This window comes from Populus nigra, chromosome 14, assembly GCF_951802175.1.
Source record: "Populus nigra chromosome 14, ddPopNigr1.1, whole genome shotgun sequence".
Lineage (NCBI taxonomy): Eukaryota > Viridiplantae > Streptophyta > Magnoliopsida > Malpighiales > Salicaceae > Populus > Populus nigra.
Window position 1 is genome coordinate 3,780,974 of NC_084865.1, and position 14,160 is coordinate 3,795,133.

General features: G+C 32.0%; 1 protein-coding gene across 1 annotated transcript; it reads left to right on the plus strand.

The window, feature by feature from the left end:
- Window positions 1-5,062: 5,062 nt before the first annotated feature.
- Window positions 5,063-13,408, plus strand: LOC133673090 (probable LRR receptor-like serine/threonine-protein kinase At5g10290). The gene is made up of 12 exons (XM_062093729.1): window positions 5,063-5,329; window positions 6,333-6,473; window positions 7,009-7,141; window positions 7,299-7,370; window positions 8,756-8,899; window positions 9,007-9,078; window positions 9,272-9,337; window positions 9,485-9,555; window positions 9,660-9,803; window positions 11,079-11,420; window positions 12,210-12,604; window positions 12,862-13,408. The coding sequence occupies exons 2-12, from the start codon at window positions 6,392-6,394 to the stop codon at window positions 13,174-13,176; spliced, it is 1,836 nt and encodes a 611-aa protein (XP_061949713.1). The 5' UTR covers window positions 5,063-5,329; window positions 6,333-6,391; the 3' UTR covers window positions 13,177-13,408.
- Window positions 13,409-14,160: the final 752 nt, after the last annotated feature.

Genomic DNA, 14,160 nt, shown 5'->3' on the forward strand with positions numbered 1-14,160 from the left:
AGCGCTTTATAAGAATTAATTAAATTTCATGATCAACTTTCACTTTCTGTTTTTATTATAGAATTTATTACAAAAAATTAAACAACCCTCCAATTCAATGGAAATTCTTCTAATCAACAAGCCATTGAATGTACTTTTAAATCTTTTCTTTGTATTTACCATAATTTAATTTTTATTTTTTTATGTAAAACCTTCCTACTATAATTTTCAAGGCATGACTCAGTGCTTTTATTTTTCCACCATTTGGAAAAAAGTGTGGTAGATGGTGCAATAAAAACGAAACACAAAGAATAGCAATGCAAGAACACAACTTCGATACGCTAACAAAGTTTTTTGTTTCAATGGGAGGAGGGAAAGTTTTTATTATTATTATTATTATTATTATTATTATTATTATTATGCACAATTGACTATTTTTTAAGCCGAGTTAGCACCAATTGTATTTTTTTTTTGTAAGGGTTGAATTGAAAGATAGAGAATTGATGTGAAAAAAATATGTAAAATAAGTGGCAACTTTGACATTTATTTGCCAAGTTCATTTTAATCCTCCATCTTTTTTAGCTATTAGATAATCAGTTCCTCTAATTTTAAAAAATTCAATTTTGATACCAAATTTTCTTTTTTTTTCAGTTTTTTTTAAAAGAAAGAAGAGCTCGCTGAATTCCAGTATAAAGAGAGAAAGTTGTTATTGGCAATGATTTCAACCACAAGAAAAAATGATTTTTGTGTCAGATGGTTTTTATGATAAAGAAGGGTTCAAATTAAGTGTTTTTTTTACCTCCAAACCACATAAAAAAACAAATATATGCTCAAAATGTTTTTTTATTTCGGGTTAATTTTGAGTTTTGAGTGGTTTTTTGTATTTTTGGAAGTCATGGACTAGTTTGACAAGGTTTCTAGGATGTGTTTCTAGGTGTTTTGGATCAAAATTAGTTGAAAATAGGTTTTTTAGTAAGAAAACAAGAACCCTATCTGTTTTGCCACTAAAATCTGAGGAGTTTTAGAGAACATGTTGTCTATTTTAATGGATATCATGTTGTCTAATTTTTTCCATAGAATTGGTCATCTATCCCTATTAACTTAAGAAAATTATTGTTTGCTGAAATAGTTCAATGACAATTTTTTCCCTTCTCACAAAAAACATTAAACTAGTTGTTGAGTGTAATTTAGCCTTTTCAACAAACCTATTAGTTATTCTCAGATTGATTAGGAATAACTTGGTCTTTTCTTATTTCTAAAGCACAATAAAAACACTAAAGTACCTTTAAAAATAACACTTTTAAAATTAGGATTCTATGGCTTTTTTGTATTTTCAACCAGGTTTTTTAGTTATAATTAAGTTGGTTAAAAGGTTATTTGATATTTTAATAAATACAAAATTTAATAAAAAACCAAAATATATTGGCGAGTGCAACACACGCGCTAGTGTGTTGGAGGTGCCTGCAGTCTTTAGGCAACGCATGCAACGTTTCTTGATGGCCAAAAATTTTCTTTTGTCGTGTCATTGAAATTGTCGTGGCGTCTTTTTCCTCTTGAGGCGACTTATGGTGTTGGTGGTGGGCAGTTTGTCATCGGAGATGCTTTTTTTTCCCTCTCTCCTCTCTCGAAAATCACACTCACCATTCAAGATTTTAGAATTGTCATTTTATTTATTGAGATTTCAACTTCAATACTTAATTTTTTTTCTAATTTTTGTTCTTGGTCATTTTGTAAAATTTTGATTTGTTTTTAATTTCATCCTTCAATTTTAATTTTTGATATGTTATTTTGTCTAGTTTGGTCCTCATCCTTTTTATTTTGTTTTTTTATTCTTTATTAAATTGACTTTTCTTTTCAATTTCACATTTTAGTCAAAAATTTGTAATTGTCCTCCAATTTAGTTTTTTATTTCAATCTTGATCCCCATTCTCTTAAATTTTGGGTTCTTTTGTGTAATTTTTTTTTTCAATTTCATTCTTCAACATTTGATTAGGTAGGAATTGAGCTTTGTGGTTTTTCTAGATAAGATGCTTTTGGTCTAATGATTCAGGTTATGGGTTTGAAAAGTTAACGCAAGTTGATATATATTTTTTTTCAACTTATTTTTTTTCCAATTTTGTAATTCGACATTATTGTTTTTTAATGAACTTTTTTTATTTTCTTTGTTTTGTTTCTATTGAGTTATCTCAATCTCATGACTTAAGTCATAAAATTGACTAGTTAACCAATTTTTTTGTTTTTTTTTTATTCAATTTTATCTTTCTATACTTAATTTGCCGAGAATTGAGTTACATTGTTTTTTCTCTTTTGCAAAAAAAGGTTTTTTTCATTATGATGATCATGTTTTTATTCAGTCAACTTGCTATTGTTGTCTATTTTTTTATCATATAATTAAAATAAAACTAGTTTATTTGATGCAGTCATATATCTATGATTCAAGCCCAGTATTTTTATTTCTTTTTTAAAATGTATTTGCAAAGCCTAAGTATATTTTTTATTTAAAAAAAATTCATCATGTCTACTGAAAATTAAAATGATCAAAAGTCTCACCAAGTATAGTTTTTTTTTCTTTTCAGAATATAGTTTCATTGTCTTATTAGTGACTATTTTCCTTCACCAAAAAAGTACAATTTGCAACCTTGTTCTCCGATTCCTACCGACACAAGAACACGTGCAAACAAACACACCCAAGCTAGAAGAGAAAAGATTGAAGGGGGCTGAATCTGGATTCTACGTGTCTCTCTATTTCAATAGAATCCGTGGACTCAATTTGCATAGAACAAAAAAAAAACTGGAAAAGTATACACCGTGTGAAGAATAATGCCTTGGGAGGATTGCAATGCCATCTCGTGTGTTCATCACTACAGAACTTATTGATAAACATTAAACATATATACATAATTTTATTTTATTTTCCACATATACTACATATCTGGAAAACCATCCAACTTTTTCCCTCACCGGTGTATTTATAGGAGTTTTTTTTTTCTTTAAATTTGAATTGAAAGGATAATAACTTTGAAATTCTTAAGAAGTGTTTGATTACTATTCACAGCTAGAAAAAACAAAGATAATAGAGATATAAATATGTTTCGTTAAAGAGATAGAAATAAAAACATGAAAATAAATCTTTCATTGAAATAATTTTGAAGTGAATTTTTGTACTTTCAAAACACAAGGTACAAAAAGAATATTTTTCTAGAGAAAATATTTATTATTTGTTATTTTTAAAATATCATTATAAAAAACTTTCAATTCCAAAATTATTCAACCAAGATGTATGAAGATAAAAATAATTATTATTATAATTTTAAAACTCAACTTGGAGGCAATTGATGGATTATATATATATATATATATATTAAATGCATTTTACAAAATAAAAAAAACATTTATTTATATATATATATATATATTTAATATGTGTAGTCTTACATAATATTTTTTTCATTTTATTTTATTTAATAAATTTTATGTGTGTGTCTATTTCTATTACAAATTGATTTTAATAAAAAAAATTCATTAAACACAACTTGGTAAGTAATCTGTGTTGCAATATTAAATATCTTGATCTACATTTATCTTTTAATTTTTTCGATTATGTTTTTATTTTTTGTTAATGAATTTGTTTATTTATTTATTTATATAATTATTTGTGATTTGTTTAATTAGATGCTACGTAAGTTTTTAGATTTATATTATGTTTTTGTTTCGTAAAAAACATGTTGAGAAATTCTACATGTTCAATTTTTTTTTTATCTTGTATTAGTGTTTTCAGTTTAATTATTATTTTTTTGATTTTTTAAGTTTTTTTCCTTGATTCTTTTATAAAAATTTTATTATTTTTAATTTCACCTTTCAATCCAAGTTAATAGTATATTGGTTTTTTTTTCATTTTGATCTTTATTTTTTTAATTGTTTTCTTTTATTAATGTTTTTACTCTTTTAAATTTAAATATTTGTTGTTGCCCTTTAATTTATTTTTTATTTCAACTTTAAACCATATTTTTTTAATTGCTATTTTTTATTTTATGTTTTTTTATGATTTTATTTTTTTGATTTTATCCTTCAACGTTTCGTTTCCTAGGGATTGAGCTTTATAATTTTTTCATGTATATTGTTTCCAGTTTGATGATCCAGGTCATGAGTTTGAAAAATTAATAGGGGTTGATATCTTTTTTGTTTTATGTTTTTTCTGATATTGTCTTTCAACATTGTTGTTTTTTTCCTTTTAAATGACTTTGTAATTTTCTTTAATTTTTTTATTGAATTATTCTAATTTCATGACCTAAAACACGAGTTTGTCAGATTAATCTGAACTAGATTCCCTTTTAATATTCAGATTACATGTCTATCGTGCTGGTTCAGTTAGGCTCACACTATTTTTTGTTTTTACATTATTTCATCCTCACATGTTTAATTGATTAAAAATTAAACAATATTATCTTTTTTTGCTAGTGGATAAAGTTTTTCTTTTCTCATGTTATTGTGATATATATATATATATATATTCTCATTTATTTTCGTTGTTTTTTTTATATATATAATTCAAATACAATTAGCTTATTTAGTGCATCAAAACTATAACTGATTTTTTTAAAAAAAGGTACCTGTAACGTCTAAATATTTTACTATAAAAATTATTCAGATCCCCGACGCAAACGTGAGCCATAATTAGCTTTTATATGTCCTTATGAAATAATCTGTCTGTTTTCTGAATGCAAAACCTTTACCAGACACTTCTATTTTTAAGAACTGAATTAAATTCTGTTTGAAGTTATAAACACATAAAGATCAAATGGAACCCAAATCTGAGAGAGCACAAGGAACAAATATCATTTCCCATCTAAGCCAAGCGTTCAAGAACGTGTTCTCTGTACAACGATAGTCAAATGTACTAATGGCAAAATAGGACCCCCCAAGGACCCCTCTCTGTTTTTTTGAGTCTTATGTAGAAAGAGAGGGAGCACTAATAATTGCAAAAGTTTGCTTCAAGTTAAACTAATGGCAAAATTACACAACTGTAAACATAATAACCCACAGAGAGAGCAAAAGGACACAACTTTCTGTGTAGATTTTAGCTGTTAAAAACTTTGTAAACATTGTTGCTAGACCCACTAGTTTGTAAAGTGGAGCAAGCACAGCCAGACAGATATTGACCCACTAGTTTGGCTATTGCAAATCAAGCCAGCTCAATCTCTGAGACTCACAAAAAGCCCTAGCTCTGTTACGTTTTCTCAACCATTAAGCACTTTACCTTTCCTGATACCTCCTCCACTTAAAGTTCGGTTCTGTTTTCTCTTAAAGGAGGCCCCTTTCAGTTCTTTCAAATACATGGTTTATGACTCTGGTATGTTTTCTTTTTTGGGTTTGGATTCTTTTGTTTTGATTCCCAAGCTTGAAGCTTGAAGCTTTGTTTGGTTTCTGAGAAAATGTGAGGACAGAAAGAAATTGTGATTTTGAATTCAATAGAATGGTTAGGATTAGTTTGAAAGTTCATGCTTCTCCTTTTTTGTGTTTTTATTTCCACTTTTTAATTGTGTTGTACTAAGTGCTAAAAGCCATAATTAATAGATTTAGAGTTCTGTTTGGATGATTCTTTGCATTTTCTTTGGGAATTAGAGGGAGATTTGTTGGGAAATGGAAATGATACCTTGCTTTGTTTTCTCTGGAACTAGTTATATTCCATTGAAATTATGTTATGACCTGAGAGCAGACTCATTGACTTAACTGCAATCTAGAATTTTTATGTGAAAAATGAAGTCTTAAATTAGTCAAACTCTTGTTTAGTCTTAGGTATATATTATTTGAAGTCATAAGGTCTCTTACCCTATTTGTGATTGCCTCCTTGTTTTTGTTTTGACTTAATCACTTCTTAAATTAGTCATGAAGTCTTCTTTTTTTTCTGGAAAAATCTTGAAGAAATCTTGTCTGATAATTGGAATGATCGCATGTAAAGTTTACTGTTACATACACATTGGTCCACCTTGGTCATCGAGAGATTGCAAATGATAAACAAACCATTGTCCTTGTTGACTAATTAATTGAGAAAAAAAAGATTCCTGCTAAGATTAGAATAAGAAAGGAATCCATTAAAAGGGAATCTATGGAATCACGCAAGTGCCCATTTTGAGTTGTAGATGGAAGCACCAAGGCAGTAGTGCCCATTTACAAAAATTAGAGAAACAACCAATGAAGCTAATTCACTATTATCATATGAACCACATCAGTATCTAAAAAAAACTTGATCAGCTTAATTGTTTCCTTATGTATTAGTGAACTTTCTCGCCCAATGCATTCATTATCTCATAATCCAAGTATTTATGACTCAAAATGCTGACATTTTTGCACAGATGAGTTTTTCTTGTATCTTCATTTGGGTTCATGTGCTTCAATGGATTGAGCAATTGGGATGATGTCAATGAAGATGGAACTGGTTCTTGCAGCTTTAATATTGGCTTACTTGCAGTCTTTTGTATTGTCCAACTTGCAAGGTATGTTGTCCTTCTTTGATAAGCTAATTTACTGTTTTTACTTGCTGGGGCCATTTCTACTTCATTAAGACAATGATAAATGACAAATGAAGCAAACCACAATCTGGTCAATGTTTTTCTTCAAATTGATCTGACACTTACAAACATCCAGACTGATGCCATTCCTGTTATCTGTATTTTTTTTGCTTGAGAAATATTTGTTTATGCAGAATCTGTGTGAGAAGGATGAAAAGGCTAAATTACATCTGAATATCCATCTGTGGTTGAAAGGGTTCTCAATCCATGACCACTTTGTCTGATAATATGACCTCTCTCTTAGGGTGCATCTGCACTCGTGTTCTAGATATAAATAAATATGACCTCGATGATTAGATGGATATAATGAACATATAATGGAAGTTGAGAATGCTGCCATTTACCCTCTTCTTTGATTTAATTTTTGCACTAAGCTTTTGCAAGTTCACTTTCCTTTACTGATTGAATAGTTAAGATGGTAACCTGGTTAGATGCTAAATAATTGTACTTTTGGTTACAGGAGATGCCCTATCTGCATTGAAGCTTTCGATGAATGTTCCAGACAATCAATTGAAAGATTGGAACCCAAATCAAGTTACTCCATGTACTTGGACGAATGTTATCTGTGACAGTAATGAACATGTCATTTCTGTGTATGTTTTCTTTGATGTGGTTTTACCTCTTCTTTCAGCTGTTTCCAGATGATAGATTCATATAAAATAATTTAGTATTCCTGCAATATTTTGTTCTTTGGTTGAATTACATTTTATCTTTCACATTGGATATGCTTATATTTTCACCCATTTGCAGAACGCTGTCTGGCATCAACTGTTCTGGGACCTTGTCTCCTAAGATAGGAGTTCTAAAGACTCTTAATACACTGTACGTATTGTGCATGTTGTAATAATCAGCAGATAATATTTAATTATAGATTTTTTTTTTGATGAATTTGTTTTTTTTCTCAGGGCATTTTTGCAAAAGAATTTTTTAAATTAGGTGCATTTCATTCTCAAAAGCAACTTTATGAGTTTTAATCAGTAGTGATAAAAAACTTGAATCACACGTGAGATGCTAGCGCCCTGTGTGCACATGCGCAAAAGATAATCCCCAATAATATGGCATTTCTAATGGAGTTACAGAAACTATTCATTAATACTACTTAAGTTTGTTTTCTTAACAATGTAAGAAATTGTTAGTGTGGAAGATGCAGCCTATCTCTCCCCTCCTCTCCTGGAATTCTTAGGCTAAAAATGGTTACGGTCTTCAATTGTCCTAGCAGATATTACCATGACACGGGGATGTGAACTTGTCTCGTAAACAGCTTTGTGACTTTAGTTATTATATCATTTTCTATTTGAAAGCTGAAACTAGTTTCCTCTATCATATGTGTTGCTATATGTTATCTTTTGTTATCTCTTGTCTCACAATGTCTACCCAATTCGTTTGCTATCAACTTCATTTAATGCATATCTACGTGGTGGAAAATAGTCTTAGCTTTGACTTTGCCTCACCAAACAATAAGATTGCTAGAAGGATGAGATGCTGCAGTTGGATCATTTTGAAATTGTTGGAAATCTATGGGTAATTGACAAGCAAAGCATATGATAGAAACAACTTAGGGCGTGAGAGGAAAGTTATCAGTGTGGACACTTCTTATTGTATACGAACATCTATGATTGGAGAGGATCTACAACTTCAGTGGTAATTGAGGAAAAGAGTTCGTTCAACCTTTTGGACTTTGACGGGCAGCAAATTTTCAATTTGATTACTTTGGGATGGTGGTAGAGAAATCTTCCCAGTTTAGAATTTCGGTCTATGGTAATCACTTCATTAGTTCATTTGGGTCATGTCATTACAGCCACTCTAGGTGTTTTTGCCCCTTTCTCAATCCTGCATTACAACAACAACCTTTTCTTTCTAAACTTTCATCTACGCTTGACCTTTTCCCCTTTCCTGGTGCATGCTAACACACACATTGCATATAGATAACCAATACACATAACCATGCCCGTACCATAATAGACTCAGACTCTGATAGATATATACATGTAGATAGCTGCAACTTGAAGCTTCAATATTTTCGCATTAGCCTTGCAAAACGTTAAATATATTGTGGAAATGCTTTCGAGATGATATGGTTGACAGGATATTTTTATTTGTGCTTCATAAAGCTTCTAGTTACATCCCTTTGTATGGACTTTCTGAGGTGTTGAGTTTAAACATTAAGAGTGGATACTAATATATACTAGATTGCATTCATAATGCAGAACATTGAAAGGGAATGGCATAACTGGTGGGATACCAAAAGAGTTTGGAAATTTGACAAGTTTAACCAGCTTGGATTTGGAAAATAATCGTTTAAGCGGTGAAATACCGTCTTCCTTGGGCAATCTTAAAAGGCTACAATTTCTGTAAGTGACACCTTCTGCTCTTTTTATTCTTTGAGGTATATGAGATATATCTCAGCATTCTTCCAAACTTTTTCATGATCAGTAAGATTTTCTTATCATGCAACCAGGACATTGGGTCAAAATAATCTCAGTGGAGCTATCCCTGAATCACTTGCTGGTCTTCAAAACTTGATCAACATGTAAGTAATGATGTCCTGCACATTGCCTAGGTGATACGAGATAGCAGTGTTTTGTTTATGACTCCAGACGGGAATATTCCTAAATTGTTCTTATGGTCCCACATTTTCAATAATTGACTCTTGAATTTTATAGCTTTGTAACCCATGGCTGTGTTTCAAGATTTTAATGGCATGATTGAAATTTTCTTTGCAGTCTGCTCAATTCAAATAATCTCAGTGGTCAAATTCCAGATCATTTATTCCAAGTTCCTAAATACAAGTATGAATGGAATTAGTGCTATTTCTACTCCTAATTTTTTCATTTAAATTTCTCATTTGTTTCTTTTGTGGATGTGTGCGTGCTTGCGTGGTATGTCTTGCAACTGTCAACATTTGACTTAATTTGAATTGCATTCACTTATTTCAGTTTCACAGGAAACCACTTAAATTGTGGCGGACCAAATTTGCATAGCTGCGAGTCTCATAATAGCGATTCAGGTAATTAACTAGTATTTTTTATTTATTGGAGATGTTTTTTGAACTACATCCGTTAAGGTTATGTTTTTGTGAAGCAAATTGCTAATCCTTTCATCTGTTAGCAGGTGGTTCGCATAAGTCAAAGACTGGAGTTATAGTTGGAGTTGTGGGAGGATTCACAGTTCTTTTTCTTTTTGGAGGCTTGCTATTTTTTGTTTGCAAGGGTAGACACAAAGGCTACAAACGTGAAGTATTTGTAGATGTTGCAGGTTTGAGTTGCTTTAAGCACATAGCAAAATAATTGCATTGCAGCTACTTTCTGCTACATGCGTAGAAATAATAGATTTAATAGATCATGTCACAATTTTGGCCAGTCTTGTTTTTTCATTTCTATTCTGATGAGCTCACTTGACTTGGCCAAGTTTTTGTTGTTGATGTGATAAAATTCTTTTCATTGAAGGTTCAATTTATGGCTCAACTAGCTTACTTTTGTTACACTAGCATGGAATTTGACATTTAGTTTACACTTTTTGGAAAATATATGTAAGTTAAATAACAGGCTTTAGAATTTATCTTGTGTACCCATCCTCTAGCTAATTTATACAATTTACTGAAGACAAACAAGGATTAGTGAAAAATACTGTTTAACATTGTCGCATATTTTTCCTGTAACTGAATTTTATTGTTACGCATTGGAAGATATTTTTTACTTAGTAGTTAATGGTTGATGAGCACATGCAACATGCATACCTTTTAGCCACTTTATTGGGTTCATATTTTTGGCTAATGCAACCTCATCCACTTATCCGAATCAGAGTCACTGAGCATGTTATGAGAAGAAAAGAAATGAGCTCCCTTTTATCTAAATAAAGATGCTTTTATGATAGTTTTGAAATCTAGCCCAGAAGCCCATATACTGTCAACATGTTGTAACCTGGCTGACTCATTTTTTAATAAATGGATGAATTAGATTGCAATCCAAGGAGAATGAGGTTTAGCTCGATTGATTTTTATCTTATGATTGTTTTTTTCCTCATGTAAATAATCCATGTATATCTTATGATGTTGTGATCTATGATACTATATGATGTTTGCTATAACATGTATGCGTTTATGGGTACCACAGTAACTACTTTTCCATCTGGATGAAATTTAGTAATCAGTTTGTGTCCTATCATGAAATGAAATCTAGTACTTATAGCCATCCTGTTGTTGGATTTGATTCAGATAATTTCTCAAAGGTTTAAATTGTTGAAAAATCCTGCCTGCTTGAAAACTGTTCTAATTATATAAACATTTCTGACTTTTGGCTAAACATGGAATCTAATATTTGTGTTTATTTGTGATTGATTGGTGCAAATTTCTTGATTTGAATTATCGGTGAGCATAGGTTCTATTATCTAAAAGTCTTGAAAGTTTGAGAATGTATACAAAATGAAAAATATTTGCTTACCTTTTATTATCTTTTTCAATTATGATTGAAGAATTGAAGTTACTTACTCAATATTTTTTTTTCATGAACCCTCTTCTTACCATTTGTTTAGGTGAAGTGGATCAAAGAATAGCATTCGGTCAGTTAAAAAGGTTTTCATGGAGGGAACTACAGCTTGCAACGGACCACTTCAGTGAAAAAAATATCCTTGGACAGGGAGGTTTTGGAAAGGTTTATAAGGGAGTGCTTGCTGATAATACCAAAATTGCGGTTAAGCGTTTAACTGATTTTGAAAGTCCTGGGGGTGATGCAGCATTCCAACGTGAAGTTGAGATGATAAGTGTAGCTGTTCACAGGAACCTATTACGTCTGATAGGGTTTTGCACAACAACTACAGAACGCCTCTTGGTGTATCCATTCATGCAGAATTTAAGTGTGGCCTACTGTCTAAGAGGTATTAATTATTTATGTGCTGGATTTTGAGAGGAAGTGTTAATATATTTAACTGTTTTCTTCTACCATCTACAGCTGAGGTATTTGTCATTAATCATTTTCTATAAATTGAGTTCCTCTCATGTTTGGTCATGTTTGTTAAATCTAAACCGCTAAATTCAGAATTAATGCACATTATTTTAGTACATGTTAAAAATGGAAAAGAATATAATCACTTTAATATTTTTTTTCCTTCTCACGTATCTTAAAGTGTTAAATTCATAATAAATTGTGAAATTTGGAACATGATCCGAACATGAGAGAATTTTAATCCCAATTTTATATGCATGATTCAGGACAAGATGATAGAACAAAGAAGCTAAAAGTAAGCCCTTGCAGTTGCTTGGCAGCCTCCTTTTTTTTTTTAAAAAAAAAAGGGGATAAACTCTAGTAGCAAATTCTCAATAATCATTCATCAATAATTAGCTATGAAATTCCTATATTTGACAAAAAAAAAAAGGAAAAAAAAAAGAGTTTGACATTTTGTAATGATCATTGGCAGCATTGAACTGGTTCTGGTACTCCTTAACCCATGAGTAGGATAAGGATAAGCTGATACCTATGAACATCCGGACAGCATCAGAGTTTATGTATCATGTCTGTTTGATGAATTAATTGTACCTGTTTCTCTTGTAATATCTAATGTCAACTAGTGAAAATACAATTCATAGGCCTATATATGGTCTTACAATTTTTTTTGCAATACATTTCTATTTTCTAGCGACATTTGAATTTTGATCTTGACCTGCAGAACGTAAACCCGAGGAGCCTGTTTTAGATTGGACAACCAGAAAAAGAGTGGCCTTAGGTGCAGCACGTGGGCTGGAATACCTTCATGAGCACTGCAATCCTAAAATTATTCATCGTGATGTGAAAGCAGCTAATGTACTACTGGACGAAGATTTTGAAGCAGTTGTTGGGGATTTTGGCCTTGCGAAGCTGGTGGATGTGAGAAAGACCAATGTGACAACTCAAGTTCGCGGGACAATGGGCCACATAGCACCAGAATACTTGTCCACTGGCAAGTCATCTGAAAGGACCGATGTCTTTGGGTATGGTATTATGCTTCTAGAGCTTGTTACAGGTCAACGGGCAATTGACTTTTCACGTCTGGAAGAAGAGGATGATGTCTTATTGCTTGACCATGTAAGATAATCATAGCTAATTACAGTGATACATTATTGTATTGGTTTCTTTGCATGCACAACTCTCTCGACCCGCCTAAATTTTCCATCTCTTACATGACTCAAATGTCAAAAACCCTGTAAGTAAATTTAATTTGGATGGAGTTATGACATCATTTGCAGATGTCTCTACTCTCTACGCTTTCTAGCATGGTTTTAATTCACGTTCTGCTCCTTTCTGACTTGCTCTTCGTTGTACTGGGATATTTGATTATGAAGGTCAAGAAGCTGGAGAGGGAGAAAAGACTGGATGCTATTGTCGATCGCAACCTAAATAAAAACTACAACATCCAGGAGGTGGAGATGATGATACAAGTCGCCTTGCTCTGTACCCAAGCATCACCAGAGAACCGTCCAGCAATGTCAGAGGTTGTGCGGATGCTGGAAGGAGAGGGGCTAGCTGAGAGGTGGGAAGAATGGCAGCACGTTGAAGTTACACGCATGCAAGAATACGAAAGATTGCAGAGACGATTTGACTGGGGAGAAGATTCGGTTTATAACCAAGATGCTATTGAGTTATCTGGTGGAAGATGAGATAACAAATTCCCCAATGGATTTAAAAATATGCACTTCCCTTTCACATTAGCTTGATGTTTTCCTCGAATGAAAACAGATATATGAAGTAAAAAAAAAAAAATTGTGATTTCATAATTTACATTATAGTTGCTTATATAAGCTCCTCGGTCGTCCTTTGTGTGTTCCCATCTTGTCTAAGATGAAACATATTTTGATGTTAATATAGTGGGCGTCTGCGAGGTTTCTCCCACCACCGTTTTAATTTCGCTGATATTGACTCTGTACTTGAAGTTTAATGCTCATAGCTCTATTATTTAACCCAAGAAAATGGGCGCTTCCAGCTTCGGCTTATGCCAGCCGTGCTTCCACCAAGTTTTCCACGTCATTTCGCCCTTGTTTTCAAGAATCTTGCTCCATCAGACTACTGCAGCAATATGTTTTCGAATATAACTGAATGTAATAAATAAAGCATAAGAGGGGAGATTTTCTATTTCCATTTCATTGCATCAACAAATGTCTCCCTTCCAAGTCAATGGTCCATAGTTCCAGGACTGTTGCTCTGTGCTATTGTTGATGCTTTGACTAATAATGGCAGCACCTATAAGCTCCAAGATTTTACCAAGTTCTACAAGCCAAAAGTGGTCATGGAAAACCTGATGCGGTTGAAATTTTGTGATTGGAAAGAGCTGCGACAAGATGTTGCAAATTTTTTACTTGAGATCACAATCAACTCACTGTATCTACTAAACTCTCATAATTTCCCTGCTGGAGCCTGGAAAGCGAAGAATTTATCGAACAAGAAAAGCTTCATGCAAGCCGCAAGACACTGCCACTGTGAGGCGGTGGGTGCATCAACCTTTTCACGATTGCAGTCATGATTATATGGAACCCGAAGACAAATAGCTAGCAGAGATAGAAATGGACCTGGTTCTTCTAGTATGAATTCAAACAAAGAAGGCAGAATATTTTAAAACTTCCTTAACAATTACACCATAATATTTG